The sequence below is a fragment of the Acomys russatus genome, chromosome 22 (genome assembly GCF_903995435.1).
Source record: "Acomys russatus chromosome 22, mAcoRus1.1, whole genome shotgun sequence".
Classification (NCBI taxonomy): domain Eukaryota; kingdom Metazoa; phylum Chordata; class Mammalia; order Rodentia; family Muridae; genus Acomys; species Acomys russatus.
Window position 1 is genome coordinate 26,340,083 of NC_067158.1, and position 20,538 is coordinate 26,360,620.

The 20,538-nt window shown below is 42.3% G+C and overlaps 1 protein-coding gene across 1 annotated transcript in view; it reads left to right on the forward strand.

The window, feature by feature from the left end:
- Htt (huntingtin) overlaps positions 1-20,538 on the forward strand; it is a 153,563-nt gene that overhangs the window by 12,986 nt on the left and 120,039 nt on the right. The window contains exons 2-6 of the mRNA XM_051165062.1: positions 4,542-4,625; positions 9,068-9,188; positions 14,845-14,904; positions 15,831-15,910; positions 19,174-19,312. Coding sequence (XP_051021019.1) covers positions 4,542-4,625; positions 9,068-9,188; positions 14,845-14,904; positions 15,831-15,910; positions 19,174-19,312 — 484 coding nt within the window. The remainder of the gene's footprint in view (positions 1-4,541; positions 4,626-9,067; positions 9,189-14,844; positions 14,905-15,830; positions 15,911-19,173; positions 19,313-20,538) is intronic.

Genomic DNA, 20,538 nt, shown 5'->3' on the forward strand with positions numbered 1-20,538 from the left:
CCTGGGTAGTCCAGCAATGACCTGATAGAAAGGCCAAGAATCCAGTAGTTGCTCAGATTGGATGTCTCAGCAGCCCCAGTCTGGTGCTGAAGTCCTGGAAGACTCCTAGATAGCTGTGGGTCTTAGTGTGTGTTCTGAAGAAGGTTCTGACACCAGTGAAGGAGTCCTTCAGCATCAGGATAAATCAGCGATTCTCAACTCATGACCCATATGGGGGCTGAATAGCCCTTTAACAGGGGTCGTCTAAGACCATTGGAAAACACTTATTTACATTATGATTCATAACAGCAAAATTACAGTTATGAAGTACTGAACAACGAAAATAGTTTTATGGTTGGGGCTCACTATGACATGAAGAATAAAAGGGTCACAGCATTAGGACTGTTGAGAACCACGATAATAGATGAATTTGTTATCAAGAGTGAGGGCATGGGGGCAAAAAGCAAAATCTTTTTTTCTTCCATGTCAGTGTATGTGAGCTGCCACCAGAAGGTATGGTCCAGGTTTAGGGTGAGTCTTCCCATCTCTAGTGATCCAGGAAGAACGTTCCTCACAGATGTGGCCAGCTGCTTGGGTTTTAGTTGATTCCAGATGTTGTCAGCTTATAGTAGCCATCTCATTGGTCTTTTGCTTTTTTTTTTTAATAATTAATTTATTTACTTTTATGTATGTGGGTACTTTAACTGCATGTACACCTCCAGAAGAGGGCAGTATATATGGTTGTGAGCCACCATGTGGTTTCTGGGAATTGAGCTCAGGACCTCTGGAAGAGCAGACAGTACGACTGAGCCATCTCTCCAGCCTTATTCCTTTGCTTTTTGCCATGTTTCTACCCCTCCCTCCTCTCTTTGTCTCTTTCTCCTCCCCTGTCAGGCTAACAAGCCTGTGAACTTCCAGGCAGTTTTCCCATCTCTGCATAGAAGTGCTGGCATTACAGATATATTCTACTGTATCCAGCTTTTCACATGGGCTTAGGGACCAAACTCAGTTCATTGGGCTTACAGGGCAGATACTTTTACTCACTGGGCCATTTCCAGGCTCTTGAAGCAATTGTCTGACCAGACCAAAGCATTTGAGCTCAGGGTATTTGGGATAAAACTTTATTATTTCTGCCTTTCTTTGATCTCTTAGTTTTAGAAACTCAAGTGTAAAGTTAGGATCACAAGAAACTAGTGCTGATAATTTCTGTAATGGATCTGCCTACATCAGGCATTTACTTCTTTATTTGATGATTATTTGTAGAATGTTGTGCACTGTGGGTGCTGAGTGCCAGCAATGCAAATACGATGTGCTCACTTCATCCTCACTTCTGGGGATATAATCTAAGGAGCACTGCCTGAAGAAGTGCCAGCAGGATGTGGAGAAGGGCCGTTGGTAAACTGGACAAAGCAGCAGAATCCGGAGTTTTCATTTTATTGTTAAGATTGGTATTGTCTTTAATCATAGTTTGATAAGCTTGGCTAAGTAAGTCCAAGGTGGCAGACCATGAGAGGTAGTATCGCATTGTTGGTTGCTAACTTTGTCCTTTAGGATGAGTTATCTCATGAAGGAGGGGGAGGGAGAGTGAACACAGGAAAACATTTCAACTCGTTTCTATCAGTTTAAAGAAGATCAGTGTTCTATAGGCCTAGCTAGTTCATCAAACATGTAATTGGTGTGAAGCTGTTGTATTTTTAAAAATCTTTTAAAAATTAATTAAAAAATTTTTAATTTTGTTTTATGTGTATTGGTGTGAAAGTGTCAGATCCTCTGGAACTAGAGTTACAGACTGCTGTGAGCTGCCATGTGGGTGCTGGGAACTGAACCCAGGTCCTCAGGAAGAGCAGTCAGCGATCTTAACTACTGAGCCATCTCTCTAGTCGTTAAATGTCTTTTAATGTGTCTATGTGTGTGGTGTTTGTATCGGGGCATTCAGGCGTGTGCAGATGTGTTCTAGAGTATGGAGATCCAAGGTTGACGTCAGGGATCTTCTTTGAGCATTTTTCTACTTTGTTCTTTGAGGCAGGGTCTCTCCGTCAAACTCAGGCTTGTGTTGATTGCCAGACACCTTCCAAGGCTGGAACAACAGGGGGCTCCCACTGTCACCTTGCATTTAAATGGGTTCTGGGGATCTGAATTCCAGCTCTTTGGTTGATACAGCAAATATTTAAAACTACTAAGTCATCTTTTCAAGCCTGATTTTTTTTTTCTCCTTAAACTCTTTTTTTTTTGGTAGCCATTTCCCCCCTGATTCTACTAAGTGGTACAGCCTCATACAGTAATTTTTAACTACAGAAAAATTGTCATATTGACATGCTGCTTCTGTCAACACATGCCTTATAAATTTGTCACAGTCTGAAGGGACCTTGAGAATCCCCTTTAGGACACCCCCACTCCCACCTCTCCCACTAACCATGGTAGTCTTTCCTCTTGAAGGTGCATGAGGCCTGCTTCTTTGGGCAGCCATGTACCATTGATCATGGTGGACCCATCAAAAGCACCCGCTTACCATATTGTCTGAGTTAGATGAGTCCCATCACTTGGAATTGGAAAAGTTGACCCAGAACAAAGCGACTTGGCCAGTTTCACTTTTTGGCTCATTGCCTTTCAGCCTGGATGTTCTGCTTGGATCTGAGGTCACAGAAAATCTCAGATAATGAATGTTTCTGTACTAACTGTCATGAGGTTGTAAGGCCACTGAGTTCAGTGTTGTCAGCTTTCTTTCTATCACTACTTGGCACCCATGTAACATGGCCACATTGAGGCATGTGTAAGTTCAGCTCATTTAAAGCCTGGGACAGATTTTCCCTGTGCAAATCAAAGGATAATGGGTTGGTGGCTCAGTTTGCTTCCTGAAATGCTTAAGGTAGTTGATGTTCTCTATGCATCCTAATGGCCATCTTAAAAGAGGTAAAGGCTGGGCTGGAGAGATGGCTCAGCACTTAAAAACACTGACTTACTTTCTAGAGGTCCTGAGTTCAACTCCCAGCAACCACACAGCAGCTCACAACCATCTGTAATGTGATCAGATGTCCTCTTCTGGTCTGTGGGTGTACATGCAGGCAAAACACTGCATACATAATAAATAAATAAATAAATAATTCTTAAAAAAAAAAAAAAAGGTGAAGTCTAAGCTGCTGCTGCCTCAGAGGCTTGAGTAGCTTAGAGAAGAAAGCATTTTATTCTCATGGCATTTTCTTTACAGTGTGAGAAAATGTTGTTTTAGTGTTCAATTGTGAGATTCGACTAATGCACCAATCCCTATAACTACCATAAACAGGATTCATAAGTTTACTTGCTTATTATTATAATGTACGCATGTACATGTGCAGGTGTGTGGAGGTCAGAGGACAACTATGGGAATTAGTTTTCTCTATTGTGGGCCCTAGGGATCACACTCAGGCCCTCAGGCTCATGGCGAGTATTTCCCACTGTCTGAGCTGTCTTCCCTTCCCCATAATCAGGGTTTAGGTTGGTTCTGCCACTACCCAAAGCTCCCTATGCCTTTTTGCTGTCATCTCCTCCCTAGAAATTACTGGTCATATTTTCATTCCTGTAATTGTATTTGTTTCAGAATGTTCTGAAGATAAAATCACCCTATGTTGGTCTTTGGAGTCTTAATTTCTTTCCTTAATGTAGTGCGTTATGATTGGTCCTTGTTTCCCATTAGTAGTTACTTCCTTTTTCTAGATAAGTAGTTCCCATTGTTTGCCTATTGCATTTTTTGTTTGTCTTTTATCCAGCAGAGAATGTTTGCTAGAGCTCAGTTCTGGTATTGTGGTAGTGTTTTTTATGAGGATGGGTGGTCTGGGGAGCCTGTGTTTCTGAAGGTCATGTAGGGACCCAAGATGCTCCCATGCTGTTCTGCACTGTTCACATTGTCTTTATCTACATATGTAACTGAAACCTGAGGTTGGGTATGTTTGTTCTAACTGGAGAAAGATAGCCAGGATAAACACTTGCAATAGAAATTCTGTATATCACTTGTGTTACCAACCCATCTATGGGACTCACTTATATGTTTGTTGCTAGGCAAGTTTTGGTGTGTGATCAGCAGTCTGTAGCATGACTTGTCAGGAAAAAAAAAAATCCCTCTTAGGAAAGAGATGGAGACGTACTCCCTGACAGAGTCTTTACTGGTATAACCCTCAGGCTCTGGATCTTTCCTGTGCTGGCAACCCCTGTACAGTCTTCATTTTTGGCTTTACTTTTCACAGGGTCTGTCTTGCATGTTTTCCTCCCTGCCTGATTGTCAGCACTTCTTTCCCTTTTTTCTATAATGGGAAAATAAGCTGGCTTTATGGTTTTTGTTTTGGTGGTGGTGGTGGTGGTGGTGATTTTTTTGACATCTCTGATTTTTCTCAGTGAGAGGTTTGTTAGGAAGTCCTTGGTTGAGCTAATCTGTCACCATCCTTCTCCATCCTCATGCTATCTTGTGCCCAGCATGGAGTTTATGATTCACTAGTAGTAGCCAAGAAATACTTAGGAAAGAGTGAAATATAGAAACAAATGAAGTGGTCACTTCAGTGCATGTTCATTTCTTTTCCTTTTGATTTTTCTAGAAAGAAGGAACTCTTGGCCACCAAGAAGGACCGTGTGAGTCATTGCCTAACAATATGTGAAAACATCGTGGCACAGTCTCTCAGGTAATTGCTTTTTTTAAAAGATTTATGTTTATGTTTTTATTATATAAGTGCTCTATTTGCTTGTATGCCTGCATGACAGAAGAGAGTATCCAATCCCATTATTGGTAATTGAGAGCCATTATGTGGGTGCTGGGAATTGAACTTAGTACCTCTGGAAGGGCAGCCAGTGCTCTTAACCACCAAGCCATCTCTCCAGCCTCCCCTTCTCTTCCTCCTCCTCTTCTTCTTCTCTTCCTCCTCCTCCTCTTTTTCCTTTTTTTAAGAAAGGTATTTCTCAGGTAGTTGTATTTGGAACTTTCTAAAGAAGTAAAATCTGAGTGGAGTGGTACCGGCACATGTCTTTAATCCTGGTGCTTAGGAGGAAGAGGCAGGCAAATCTCTGGGAGTTCAAGCCTAGCCTGGGTCTACAGAGCTAGTTCCAGGACCTACACAAAGAAACTTTGTCTCAAAAACAAACAAACAACAACAACAACAAAACTGATTGCTGGGTGGTGGTAGTGCATTCCTTTAACCCCAGCACTCAGGAGCCAGAGGCAGGTGGATCTCAAGGCCAGCCAGGTCTACTGAGCCAGTTGCAGAATGGCAAGAGCTATACAGAGAAACTGTCTGAAAAAAACAAACAACAAAAACAAACAAACAAACAATTATAAATAAATACTTTGTGTTTTCGTTCTTGGGGCATTATCATATCCTTTGAACCCCTAGCTGTCTTTAAAATGTTCATTTAGGCTAAGTGTGGTGTAGCACATACTTGTCATCCCTGTACTTGGCAGACTGAGACAGGACGATCCTGATGAGCTTGGGCAACATAGCAAAAATCCATTTACCAGGGTGAAACAGCACACGCCTATAATCCCAGCACTCAGGGAGAGGCAGGGGCAGGAAGGTCTTTGTGAGTTTGAGGCCAGCCTGGTCTACAAAGAGTGTACAGCAGGACAGCCAGGGCTACACAGAGAAACCTTGGCTTGAAAACCAAGAAAAAAAAGAAAGAAAAGGAAATTCCACTTAAAATAAGGGTGCTTTCAACACATTTCTAGATGTGTTATAAGAGTATCTAAACTTAGTAATGGGTAATGCTTTCTTTTTGTCATTGTCTATATGAGAATTTGTTTATTTTAATTTTGTATATAAGTGTTTTGTCCTCTCTATCTATATACCTCCTCCCTGTATATGCCTGGCCCCCACAGAGACCGTAAGAAGGCACTGGAGTCCCTGGAACTGGAGTCAAAAGATGGTTGTAAGTTGCTATGTAGGTGCTGGGAACCAAACCCAGGTTCTTCTGCAGAGCAGCAGTGTTCCTATCCACTGAGCTCCTACTTTTGTTTGTTTGTTTGTTTTTGTTTTTTGCTTTTGAGACAAGGACTCATTTGGCCCAGGATGGCCTCAAACTCACCATATAGCAAAAGATGAACTTGAATTCTTGATCCTCCTGATCTCACCTCCTGAGTGCTTGGATTGTGGACTCTTGGTTAGTCTCTCTCTCTCTCTCTCTTTTTTTCTTCTGTTAAATATTTTTTTATTAATTTATTCAGATTACGACTAAATTGTTATCTCATCACTTACATCCTCCCATTCCTCCCTCCCTCCTGCTTTCACCCTATTCCCTTCCTCTAGGTCTGTGACCTAGGACACCTCTTCCCCCACTATATATTCATAGGCTGTCAAGTCTCATCTTGGTAGCACGCTTATTCTTTCTTTTGAGTGTCATCACGCCTCCCCACCAAGAGGAGGTGGTCGAATATGTGTCACCAGAGTTGATGTCTAAATCAGTCGTTGCTCTCCACATAACTGTGGAGAATGTCCTGTCCATTGGCTAGATCAGAGTATTGGTTAGTTTCTATTGTTGTGATAAAGCACCATGCTCAAAAGCAACTTTTGCTTATAGGCCAATGTATCAATTTGACAGTGATATAAGGCAGGAAACTAGAGACTAGAGGAGCGCTGTTTACTGGCTTGCTCCTCATGGCTTGATCAGCTTGCTTTCTTATGGAAACCAGGGCCATCAGCCCTGTGGTATTCCCATCCACAATGGGATGAGCCCTTCCCTGGCAATTACTATTTAAGAAAATGCCCTATAAGTTTGCTAGCCTAAAGCTCCATTTTATGGAGGCATTTTCTCAGTTGGCATTCCCTCCTCTCAAATGAGTTTTGCATGTAATCTAGCTGGACAGAAAATTAGCCAGGACAACTGCCTTTAGAATATAGCTTGAATATCAAAATCCACCTTAAACAAAACAAAAAAAAGTTCAACTTATGGAAGTATTGGCAATTTATATGAATCATTAAAGAAAGGACTATTATCCTAATAAGAAAATAGGTAAAGAACACAAATAAGTATTTCAAGAAAGAAATTTGACTGGGTTACCACTCAGGCAGAGGTAGGAGGTTCATAAGTTAGAGGCTAGCCTGGGCTTTTCTCAAAAGAAAAAACAAAACAAAACAACATAACAAAAAATAGTGAAGGAATCAGGTTGGGCTCAATATTTACTTCATGTTTCCTATGTTAAACGATCACCTTTATTAGTTGTTATAGACTGAATGTTGAAGATGTAATGCCCCATTCTGAAACTGAGACCAACTGTGCATTTTAGTAGGCTAATTTAGTGCTCGCTCTGTCTTCTTGGGGCTAATGTCCTATCTCACAAAGCTATACCATTTCTTCTCACAGGCTGCTCCTCATATACCAGTCACAGGCCTGTGGGAGGCCACCACGTGACTAATCCTCCTCTTTAGGCCCAGGGGTTTATAGTTTGCTTATTAACATTTGCTGGCTTGCCACAAGGAATATAGCTCAGGAACAGCCAGATTGTAGAGATTCGGGGGTAAGGTTTTTTGTTTGTTTGTTTGTTTGTTTCAGAGTTGAGGACCGAACCCAGGGCTTTGCTCTTGCTAGGAAGGCGCTCTACCACTGAGCAAAATCCCCAATCCCTACAACATGGTTCTTATTTTTATTTTTTTACCTTGATTGATTTATTTTGTGTGTGTGCTATGTGTGTGAGAATGCATATGACACAGCATTTGTGTGGAGGTCAAAGGTCAACTTCCAGGAGTTAGTTCTCTCTTTTCATGATGTGGGTTCTAAATATTGATGCCAGGTCATCAGGCCTGTTGCGAAGTTAGTTGTTGACTGCATGTAGAAATAATATTTGGTTATTAAATAATTAACTTTACCTGTTTATTTTTAATCTAATGCTACTAGAAGGAATCCTGAGCTCATTCTTGTAGCTGTCATTAGCCTTCTGTTTTGGCACTGTTAAGGCTAATGTCTGAGGAAAAGTCTCTAGCATCAGATTTCCCCCCTTAGTTCCTAGTTTATTATTGTATTCCTTACTGGTAAGGTCTACAGCATTGCTGAGTACCATGTCTTACTCCTTGCTCTGTATGTGTTAAACATTATCCATGCCCTTTCCTTTCTCCTAGGTTTATGGATACCTTGCCACTCTTTTGAGACAGAGTCTTCGTTGTGTAGCTCTAGGGGGCCTAGAACTCACAGAGCTCTGATCTCCCTCACTCTGCCTCCCTGGTGCTGGGATTAAAGGCACGTGCTAGAACTTTCCTATTAGAGCTGAAGGAGAGGGAGACTGTAGATCCGGAGTCCTGTAGATCAAGATCCTGGGAACAGTCTGGTTTTTGTGTTTACTGTTCCTATGCCACCAGGATCACCTCCAGAATATCCCTTGTGTTGCAGGTTTGAGATGCTTTAGAGTTCCACTCACATGGCCCTCCAGCCTCTCCTTCTAATGGGTAGACTTAGCTTGTTGGAGCATGATATACAGAACAGGTCCTGTTAAGTAAACTTACCGTATTTTCTGGCCCTCAACTTTAACTTTTTCTAGTTAAAATATAGAGTTTTGGAATATACTTGCCATATTAGACTACCCCTCTTCCAGTGCACACCCTGTGCAGCAAACTCAGGCTGCAAACTCTGTATTTTAACTGGAGGAGTTAAAGTTAAAGTGGGGAGTCGTCTTATATGCCAGAATATGTACTAAAATACTTCACAAACAGTACCCAGGTTCCAGTTACTGTGATGCCAGTATTCTATTTCTTTCAACAGAAAAGCCTGGTGAGCCCTGTGGGGTCTAGTGAAATGTGGTTGCACCGTGAACCACCTTGAAAGTAAGATCAAAAGGAAATAAAGGAGATGTATTGGCTTACTTGTTTTTCAAGGCTTCAAGGATACTATCTAAAAGTAAAAGCAACGATTTTACAAAGCATATGGCTACCCAGGATTTGTGTGTTCTAGACTGTATCTTTTAAAGATGTTTAAGGGGAATTAGTACCAATATGCTGCTCACTGCAGTTCACCTTTATGCAGACATCTTTACTTTTCATGTGATGTTCTTTCTTTTCAAAGTTTCATTTAGATCCCTCATTGCATTTTGCCTTCAGGTCTTCTAGCCCCCTTATGACTATGACAATCTTTCTCTTTTTTTACTTAGAAATTCTCCAGAATTTCAGAAACTCTTGGGCATTGCTATGGAGCTGTTTCTGCTGTGCAGTGACGATGCGGAGTCAGATGTCAGAATGGTAGCTGATGAGTGCCTCAACAAAGTCATCAAAGTAAGAGCCCTGTGCTGGTGTGCTCCTGTAATTGCTGTTGGTGAAGAGAAAAGGCTTTCAGTGAGCGCTCTCTTGCTTTGAGTGAAGTATCTTCAGGACAGCTACATATTTTTTATCTTGGGCATGTGGCTTGGAGGACCTGGGGCATTCACCCATGCACAGCTGAATGTGTCCCGACAGCAGGAAGTGTTTTCTTTGCATACTTATAGTACATCGGTCAATTCTGAAGGGCTGCCTGTGTCTTAAGAGGAATTTCTCTGTGGGCTCCCACTTTCGTTTGAGCATTGCTTAGAGGACCTCAAAGCTCTGGGAGAGCAAAAGTGGCTATGGGCAAGTGAAGTCTTGCATTCCTTCCTTTGCCTCTTTTCCCTGCCCCTCGTAATGGAGGTCTGACGGTGCTGCTTGTTGGTAAATGACATGGCTTCTCAAGTTAGGTTAATTGGAGGTAGCATAACCTGAATGGGGAGGAAGGAGAGTCCAGACAGGATAATGGAGCCAGGAAGCTATAGTCATTCAGTGGTAATGCCAGAAGAGGCCAGGCACCTGTCTCACTCTGTCATTGCTTTCTAGTACTGAGTGCAGATCACTGCAGCACTGTTCCTTTATTTCGGTTTTCTGCTGGGAAGAAAGATTAAAATCCTCCTTCCCTGTCTTCACTCTTTTTTTTTTTTTTTTTTTTTGAGACAGCATCTTAATATGTAGCCTTGACTGGGCAGGAACTCATTAAGTAGGTCAGACTGACCTAGAGCTCACAGAGACCTACCTGCTTCTGTTCTCTGAGTGCTGGTGTGTGCCACCGTGCCTGATTTCTGCTCTCATTCTTAATGTTTTACAAAATCAGGTTTGTTTTTAATCATTCTGGCATGCTCCTCTTGGGAGTCCCACACCCATCCTTACTCCTTCTCCCACACTGCCTGTGTGAGTAAGGCTGCTGAACTAGGGCCTCAAGTATCATGTCTACCTCAGCTTGACTACCATGGAGGTAGGCTCTGTGACATAATTCTCAACACTTCCCTCCTAAGCTATTTCTGAAAGATGGCTATGGAGAATGCGCATCTCATTGTCCTGTACAAGGATCCCTCCTCCTCCTCCTCTTCCTCTTCTTCCTCCTCCTCCTCTTCTTCTTCTCCTTTTCTTTTCGTTTTTCAAGATGGAGTTTCTCTGTGTAGCCTTGGCTGTCCTGGACTCACTTTGTAGACCAGGATGGCCTCGAACTCACGGCGATCTGCCTGCCTCTGCCTCCCGAGTTAGAATCCTTTTTCTTTATGCCTTCACACTCCTTTTGGCCCTTTCCCTTCTGGTTTGAGTCTCAGTCCTGAAATTTAGATCACTTTAAAAGAGACCCTTTCTTTCCTCTCTTAGAAGGCTGTTTTCCTCATAATTCTAGGTAGGGTGAACCAGAAACTCTACCTATCTGTGGTTCTTTCCCTCCCTGTTAGTGTGTTAGAGCAGAACAGTCCTTTCAGTTTCTTCCTGGGTCTTTTTATTTGTTTGTTTTTGTTTTTGTTCTTTTGAGACAGGGTTTCTCTGTGTAGCCTTGCTTGTCCTGGACTCACTTTGTAGACCAGGCTGGCCTCAAACTCACAGCGATCCGCCTGCCTCTGCTTCCCGAGTGCTGGGATTAAAGGCGTGCACCACCAGACCCAGCTCCCTGGGTATTTTTAAAGCACCATGTTTTATGCCAGGTGAGCAGCTGTCCTCTTTTCCTGCATGAGTCTACCTCAGGATGACTTGTCTTCTGAGGAACATGGTTTCACATAGCCTGCTGCAGTTCTTTCCTTGAGTCTCCAGGTCCAGGCAGAGTGATTTCTGCCACTTAGTAACTGAATACCTGGTGGGAATATATTTAATTTTTGTGAACCTAAGTTTTCTCAGCTATAAAATGGAAGCCATGTCAGTGATTCATACATGAGTATGCTGATTGGTTTGTATGCTGAGACATATTCCTGTTAGTAGTGGGGTTTGTATGCTGAGACATATTCCTGTTAGTAGTGGGGTTTGTATGCTGAGACATATTCCTGTTAGTAGTGGGGTTCTTGCCACACTTGCAAAGTGTGGCATGCCAGTTCAGTGTTGCTTTCTGCTTTCTGTTAATGAGTCCATGGAATCCCTTTGTCTAAGGAATTCTTTCCATGTGACCAGGTCATGGTCTGTTGGTAAGCCTGTTCTGTGGTCAGAGCTGACTTCTGGCGCTCAGGTTTCCATCTCTCTCTGCTGAGGTTGAGGAATGGTTGAGAGGGGCAGCCTTTGGGAGGTTGCTCTTGTGACTTCCCAGCACCTGCTCATGGTACCTATTAGTTTACTTTCTATTGGTGTGATAAAAAGCATGATCAAGGGGTTGGGGATTTAACTCAGTGGTAGAGTGCTTGCCTAGCAAACGTAAGGCCCTGGGTTCAGTCCTCAGCGATGGTGGGAAAAAAAAGCATGGCCAAAACCAACTTGGGGGAGGAAAGGGTTTCTTTCATTCTGCAGCTCATAGGCCACCATGAAGGAAAGCCAGCACAAGACTCAAGCAGGAGCCATGGAGGAACACTGCCACTGGCTTGCTCCTTATGGCTTGCTCTGCCTGCTTTCTTATACAACCCAGCACCTCTTTCCCAGGGGTAGCACTGCCTACAATAGTTTGGGCCAATTCCACATCAATCATTAATCAAAAAAATGCCCTTCAGATTTGCCTACAGGGCATTTTTCTCAATTTAGGTTCTTCCTCCCAAAGAACTCTAGCTTGTTAAATAGACAAGAACCCAGCCAATACAGTGCTGTATTTTTGTGTCATCTCCGGTGTTGGCCCAATGGCCGGATGGGTCTCAACCTATTTTACATGCTTTGTACACTGGTGAGCCTCACATGGGTCACATATGTCCTATTTCAGCTCTTTCTTCTCCAAGTCCAGACACCCTTGCTTTTATTATTGAGGATTAGGGACTTTCTTTGACATCTCAATTCTTGATCTTTGGTCTTCAGAGGTAAAAAAGCCAAAGAGAGCTACAGATTGCCTTGATTGGCAGGTGGGCATTAAGAAGGGCAGAGAGAACAGTGGGACTCTAAGTTGCCCGTATTTTTGTTATTTACATGCGAGCAATACTCCCTTTCAAACCTGTCTTCTGCAGTGGCTTTTTACTGATGCTGCCTCTGGTCATAGTGGCTTGGTGCATGTTTGTGGCCATAGAGCACTGTTCTAGGTTACAGCTTCATGTTCTGGACCTTTGGCTGCCTGTCTCTACGTACTTCTGGTTTCGTTGTGGTTTCTACTCTCTGACGGCACAGATTCTAGCTTTTCACAGTACAGCCTTGAGTATAAGTCAGGCCAGGCTCATTCCTTTCCTTCTGTTTATAGCTACCGTCCTCGGGGTAACTCAGTAGGGTAGAATAGGATCCAGTTAGATATGCTCACTGTGGTAGAGGAAAGACAAGGCAAAGTGGGAGAATGGGATGAAGGCCAGGAACAAGGAGTGGGTAGTCAGCCCAGGACTTTTGTCTTCTTGTAAGAATTGGCATGTGTGTATCATAAAGACCAGTCTCTAGCCCAGAAAGTGGTTAGGTATTACTTGTCCTTTGTGTTAAAAATACATTGAATTTTGACAGCCAGGTAGTGTGTTCTTGCCTGCAAGTGCTTTATAGTCTTAGGTGGTAAAGTGAATGTGTCTAAAAATATCCCAGGGTATAAACTGCATGGCAGCCAGGAGGAGGAAATTTCTACCTGGAGAAGTGGAGGTGGTATTCTGGAAGCAAGAACGAGCTTCCCACGGTCCTACCTGAAGGTCTGGCTCAGAGAGAAGAGTAGGTCCTTCTCATGCTGTGGAGAATGGGGTGCCTTGAGGGTCAGGTTAAGTAGTTTGTGTCTTGGTAGAAAATGAGGGCCCCTTACAGATCACTGGCTTTGTGCGGAAGCTAGTCCTGATACGGAGTGGAAAGAAGGACCCCAGCTGAGGGGAAGCTTGAACTAGGATGGTGCCAGGCTAGGAGACAGGTGGTGGGGCTGTGGGGTTCGTTTGTCAGCCGTGTGTGGAGGTAGGGGTAGGTTGCAGGGAGAGGAAGCTATGGGGAGCTTTATCATCACCCTATGAGGGTCCTGTGGAAGAGTCATGCTCTGCCCTTAGGAGAGTTGAGCTTTCGTTTTCTCTGCTACAAAATAAGGCAAGTTTTGGTTCACAATTATGTAGCTAAAACAAGGTTTGATGTATGTTTTAATTTTATTTGAAAATAGTCTTTTAATATGCTTGTCAGCTTGATTTGCTTCTTTTGTTCAAACTATAGCAGCAGAATCATGGTTTGAAATTTGCTAGTGGTGCCAGAGAGATGGTTCACTGATTAAGTAGCTACTGCTTCTACAGAGGACCCAGGTTGAGTTCTCAGCACCATGAGGTGCCTCACAACCACTTGTAACCCAAGTTTCAGGGGCTGCCTGCTTTCTGACCTCTGCATGCTCCTGTACACTCACTGTACAGGTACAATATACTCAGGCACACATAACATGAATTTTTAGAAAGTTGATGGAATGTTATACTTGTGAATCAGTTTTCCAAAGTGTGCCTCTACTGTGACTTTCCAGCTCATGGGCTCCCTGTGTGCTAGTTTTATTTCTGTTGCTGTGATCTATCCTGACAAAAACCTGGAGGGAGAAAGGATTTGACTGAGAACTTCAGGTTTTAGTCCATCTTTCTAGTGAACTCAGAGCAGCTGGTCATAAAAGAGAAGGTTCTTAGGGACAAGAGTAAGGTGCTCTTCTCTAGTGTGGATTTGTGCTGTTAGCCTTGACAGTGGCCTGAAGTTTGGAGCATGGACCTTATGTTCTAGTTAGAGTTTCTATTGCTGTGAAGAGACATTATGACCACGGCAACTCTTATAAAGGAAAATATTTAACTGGGGCTTGTTTGCAGTTCAGAGGCTTAGTCCATTATCATCATGGTGGGACGCATGGCAGCATCAGGCAGACATGGTGCTGGAAGGTACTGAGAGTTCTACTTCTGGATCAGCAGGCAGCAGGAAGAGAGAGTGACATTGGGCCTGGCTTGAGCATCTGAAACCTCAAAGCTCTCCCCCAGGGATGCATTTCCTCCAACAAGGCCACACCTCCTAATAGTGCCACTCCCTAGGTGCTTGTAGGGTAAACCATCACACTTTATTTCTGAATTAGCTCAGGTGTAAGCAGGGAAGGTCAAGATATGAGCTGTAAGGGCTGTGAAACTTCCTTCCCAGCTGACATTGGGACCTGGGATGGGTCAGGGAGTGGGAGCTGTGAGTAACCTCGCCATTTTGGAGGTCAGAACTTCCAAAAAGATGAATCTGTGGTACATGTTTCCTGGCAGAGAGAGGGGCTGGATCCTACAAGTACACCCCTGTACCCTACTTGCTTAATAACTAAGGAAGACTGAATGTTTACTCTGAGAGCTTTAGGGTTAATCTTAATTTGATAGTATCTAGTATTCAATTATTATAAATGTCAGATTCTTTTTCTTTCTGTTTTTATCCTAGTGAAGACCTATATTTAGAATATTCTGTAATTTCAGTATACATTTATTTTTTTGGTAACATAGCTTTCTTTTTTATTTGCTGTTGTTACTTTTTCTTCAAATTTGAAATTTTGCTTGCCATTTAGCTTTATGGGTAGAATTCAGAACCATGGGTAGAATGTATTTCTTGTATTTTCTTGCAGGCTTTGATGGATTCTAATCTTCCAAGGCTGCAGTTAGAACTCTATAAGGAAATTAAAAAGGTGGGTCTCTGCTCTGCATTGTTGAAAAGATGATACTGTTTTACTGTTGAGTACTAGATGAGACTCTGTCTTGCAGGTTATTAAGAGAAGCTGTTAGAGGGAAATGCCTCTTGTGGAAATGGACTTCAGTTTTCTTTAAAAACAGATTCCTCATTTTTATTAGATGAAATGGGAATTTAAAGCATCAACTTAATTTTAAAAATGATTTGTTGATTTTATTTTATGAATATGAATTTTGCCTGCGTGTATATTTCTGCACCCTGTGTGTGCAGTGCCCATTGAGGTCCTCTGCAAGAGCCCACTCACTCTTAACCCCTGACTATCTCTGTAGCCCCTGGTAACTTTATTTAAAAACCAAACAAACGCTGGGTGTGGTAGCACATGCTGTTAATCCCAGCACTTGGGAGGCAGAGGCAGGTGGATCGATGTGAGTTTGAGGCTAGCCTGGTTTACAAAGCGAGTCTAGGATAACCAAGGCTACACAGAGAAACCCTGTCTCAAAAAACCAATATAAAATAAAATAAAATAAAACAAACAAACAAAAAACTAACTGAAGCCCTCTGGATCTTAAAAATCTGAAGTAGGCGCTGGAGAAATGGCTCAGAGGTTAAGAGCACTGTCTGTTCTTCCAAAGGTCTTGAGTTCAATTCTCAGAAACCACATGGTGGCTCATAACCATCTATAATGAGATCTGGTGCCCTCTTCTGGCATGCAGGTGCACATGCAGGCAAAACACTGTATACTTAATAAATAAATAAATCTTTAAAAAAAAAATCTCTGAAGTAGTTACTATCTATTTTACACATTTAATTGGGATTTTATCTGGAGATTAATAAAGAGAATGTTTAACTCTCCAAGCAGTTCTAATACCATAGGAAGTGCATGTGTCTCTTAGATGTAACACATCACTTGTTAACCCCTCTTAGAATGGTGCTCCTCGAAGTTTGCGTGCAGCCCTATGGAGGTTTGCTGAGCTGGCTCACCTGGTTCGACCTCAGAAATGCAGGTTAGTTGTACCTCTGTATTGTTCTTAAGATTTGTTGAGTAGATGGCTAGTCCTGCTGTCTTGTATGACCCAAAGCAGATGTCCACCCTTGAGAGATCATTCTTGTCACTCGACGTTGCCTGTCTTCGTTCCTTCTGGTTGCTGTCAGCATTTCTTTCTTACATTTCTTTCCTGACACCCATCTCTATTAGGCACATTCTCATATCCTCTGTTAATGTGCTTCTTTCTAGTCCCATCATTTCCCAAGAGACTTTGTGGGATATGTTTCTAGAGTAGCATGGTCTCACCATCCTATTCTGTGTTACATTCCCAACCTGAATATGGTGTCCACACAATGTATTGGTTAAGGATACTTGCCAGATGATTGAAAATTGAATATGGTCTCATCAACAGCAAGTATAGCGGTTATTGAAAAATAAGCATTTGTGTGGCACTTGGATTAGAAAAATAAATGTTGTTCAACTTGTTGATCCCCCTTGACCCCCATGGTGCTAGGTATTGAATCTAGGGCCTCAAATATGCTAGGCAATTGCTTTACCACTGAGTCTCATTTTCAGCCCAGCCATCTGGCTTAGTGCCTTGAGTATCAATACAGGAGTATAGTTTACCAGTTCCTTCCTTTTCTCTTCAGCTGGTAAAATGTATTGCTCATGTCCCAAAGGCCCTTGGCTCTATCCTCAAGAAACTGGTAGAGAGCTCTAGATCTTCATATTAAAAGGAACAAAGATGTGTTCAGTTTTAGTAAGAATTTTATGAGGCCTCAGAGGTGTAATCACTAAGGAAGTTTCTTTTTATAGACCCTTTCCTTTCATATGTGCTTATATATTTATTTTTTGTTGGCATTGGTGCCACCATGCCACATTTCCAGCTCAAGTGACCTTACTTTGAAATTTTTTGTATTTTTTAGGTAACACAGCAGAAAAATAGCTGTTCAAAAGTGTGACTGTTCTGTCATTCCCTCCCTTAAGTCCTCCTAATTATTCTCTAGTAATGTTCAGATAAAAACAAGATTTCTCACTCAAAGCAAGAGACAAGTTAGCCCCTGCTGACCCTCTGCTGGCTCATCACTTCAGACTTGCTGTGTTGACTCATTAGTCTGATGTTAGTTCTTTAAACAAATCAGTTTTATTTCCTCGTGATTGCTTGATGTCTCAGAAAAATAGTAAGGTCCTTATGCAGGCTTTCTAGCCTTCTTGTCTAATATATTCCAAGATGTCATAGATGTCTACCTCACAACGAGGGCTGTGGTATCTGTAGATTTGCTTGCTATATAGCAGGGTCTTGGCCCTACTACAGTAGGCCCCAGTGTCAGCCAGTCTCTTTTATCTCAGTCCTCCTAACACACACACACACACACACACTCTCTCTCTCTCTCTCTCTATATATATATATATACATACATATATATATATATACACACACACACACACACACACACACACACACCTTCTCTGTCTCTCTGTCTCTCTGTCTCTCTCTAAGGTAAGGACTGGGTTGTTGTTTGAAGAATTTATTCAATTTGAACACTTTTTTCCTTCATCTAGAGATTGTGCAGCTTTCCTGGGGAACATAAAAGGAGTGTGTACTGATTTCTAATCAAAAGGAGCTGGCTTACCAAGAAAAGTCCCATCGAGTTCAGCTTGCCAAATTAATGGGTTTATTTGGCTTATGTACAAGGGCATAGACAACTCAGGCAGCTGAGCCACTGAAGCCTCATGTCCAGTCATCTGGCCTTTACGTTCCTGAGTACTTTTAAGGTTGTGAAGACCTGTAGCACAAAGGAATGGTGACTGGACTCTCAAGGGCAACAGACCATTGCCACAGATGTAGGTGTCTGCTTTGTAGCTCGCCTTATTTTGTTGTCTTGCCTGTGGTTCCAGGTTCTCCATATGAGTCACTACACAGCTGTTCTGTCTGCTTCATGATAGTGATGGCCACATCAGTTATGGAGCAAGCAGCTCTCCCGCTGTAGCTTTTAACACTACTTTTTCAGTAAAATGATGTTTTTTCTTTTTTTTTTTTTTCTTTTTTTTTTTTTTTAATATTTTATTTAATTTTAATTTTTATGTGCCTTAGTATGAGAATGCCATGTGGGTGCTGGGAATTGAACCTGGGTCCTTTGGAAGAGCAGGCAGTGCTCTTAACCCCTGAGCCATCTCTCCAGCCCCAAAATGATGTTTTTTAAATGTTACAGTTACACCTTAAATTGTAGAGAGGTCAAAGGTGTCATTCCTGGGTGTAGTTCCTCAGGAGCTGTCCAGCCTGTTTTCTGAGATGGAGTCCTTCACTGTCCCGGGATCTGCTGATGAGGCTGGCCTGGCTGACTCTTAACCTCAGAGAGCCACTTGCCTCTGCCTCCCTAGTGCTGGGATTACAAGTGGCTTTTTATGTAGACCCTGGGACTCATTCTGTGCTGCTACATAAGTCATCTCTTTTGTTCCCTCCAGTTTTTGTTTTTAAAGTAGTATTTTCTTTAATCTATTGTTTTCCATTTAAAGTATATTTTAGTAATTGTTATAATTTGCTGCAAATAATATCTAAGCCCGATTTTTAAAATTACATTTTATTTGTTTGTATGTTTCTCTGTGTGTGTGCCATGCCATATGGGTACGGAAAACCTATAGGAGTTAATTAATTCTCTCCTTCTTTTTCGTTTTTTGTTTTTCAAGGCAGGTTTTCTCTGTATAATCCCGGGTGTCCTGGAACTCGCTCTGTAGACCAGACTGGCCTCAAACTCACAGAGATCTACCTGCCTCTGCTTCCCGAGTGCTAGGATTAAAGAGGAGTATCACTACTACCCTGCAATTCTTTCCTTCTTCTGTGTGAGCCCCAGGGACCAAACTTGGGTCTTCAGACTTATCAGCAGATGCCTTTACCCACAAAGTCATCTTGCTTGCTACTACACCTAACTTTTTTTGGTTTTTTTGTTTTTTTGTTTTGCAAGACAGGGTTTTTCTCTATAGTCTTGGCTGTCCTGGACTGCTTTGTATACCAGGCTGACCTTGAACTCACATCAATTTGACTGTCTCTGCCTCCTTGAGTGCTGGAATTAAAGTTGTGCACCACTATGTCAGGGCTAGACCTAGAGAAATGAAGGACAGTTGAACTTTATCAGCATTTATGCCTCCAGTTTTGTAGTTGAGCATTGTGGTCTCCACTGTGGACCAATTTACCTATAAACTGGGCTTTCCCTAACAGGGAACCGTGAGCATGTTTCTTAGAGGAGACCTGAAGAGTGATGAATTTTTCTCTTGCATATGCAGGCCTTACCTGGTGAACCTTCTTCCATGCCTGACCCGAACAAGCAAGAGACCTGAGGAATCAGTTCAGGAGACTCTGGCTGTAGCTGTTCCCAAAATTATGGCTTCTTTTGGCAATTTTGCAAATGACAATGAAATTAAGGTATGGTTGTTGCCTCTAGGAATGAGTCTTGTGGGGCCTAGGACCTCTGGAGGTACAGTCATTTGAGATTGCTTCTAGAGTCACGTTGGCTTCACTGAGAAGCATCTCAAGAGCTTCTTTTCACTTCTACTTTTCTTTCATGGGGTAAAGAGTCAAGGGAGATAGTTTATAGAAGCAAATTCAAAGGCATTTTCCCAGAGTGGGTGGCTTTTGGTGCACTGGATTGTTCACTTGGGCCAGTTGAGGAAAGGGATTACATAAGAGTGAAGAAGAAGAGCTGATTATTTATTTGTCTATAATTTGTTTTTTTAACCACAGAAGAAATGAACATGGCTCTAACCCTTCCATCTCTTTACAATAGTCGTGTGTGTGTGTGTGTGTGTGTGTGTGTGTGTGTGTGTGTGTGTGTCTGCATGAGCCTGTGTGTGCATGCCTATTCTTTTTGAAGCGGAGCAAGTTTTTTTTGTTTGTTTTTTTCTTTTCTTTTCCTAGACTAGAACCTTGGAAGCTGTGTTTGTCTCTTCAGAGCTCGGTTTATAGCTGTTATTTAACCTCTAAGCTACAGTGGTTTCCTGTTAATACTGATGTATGTTTAAAAAGATGATTTCCCAGAGCTTGGAATGAGGAAGGGGAATGATTTGTCTAAGGAGTTTAGTGTAACTAAATTGTCCTGCTTGTTGAGGGAGCTGGTGCTACTGTCATTGTCACTCCTCTCCAGAATGGCTGCAGAAATGAGCACTGGGCAGTACTGTCAGGAGTCTTTGTGACAACTGTCAGAAGCCACAGGTACACATAGTGGTTGTTTTGTATCTTTCCATGATGTAGATGCCATTTGAGTGAGGTGACACTTTCTTTTCTTTTTCGTTTTTAGTAGAGTAGTTAATAACTACTTCCTTGATGAACCTTCGACATTTAGATCATTCATTCTTCTGTCCATGTATCGTTGGCTGTTTACACATGATTTTTTTAAAAATAACCTTTTTGTTTTCTAGATCTAATACTTATTGGTTGTTTATGACCTCTCCAACTCCAGTGCCGTTTCTTTCAGTTAGATAGCCTCTTGGGTGTGTCCTCTGGCAGCTAATCACCACATGTTCTCTAGTCCTGTCAGTGTGGCCAGTTACTCCTGCATTTGCCAGTTCCATCATCCTGGAGACTCTGTCTTGGCTGCTCTCTTTCTGTGTCTAGCTCCCCAAAGGGGTGAGCAGGAAGCAGTTGTGGTGTGG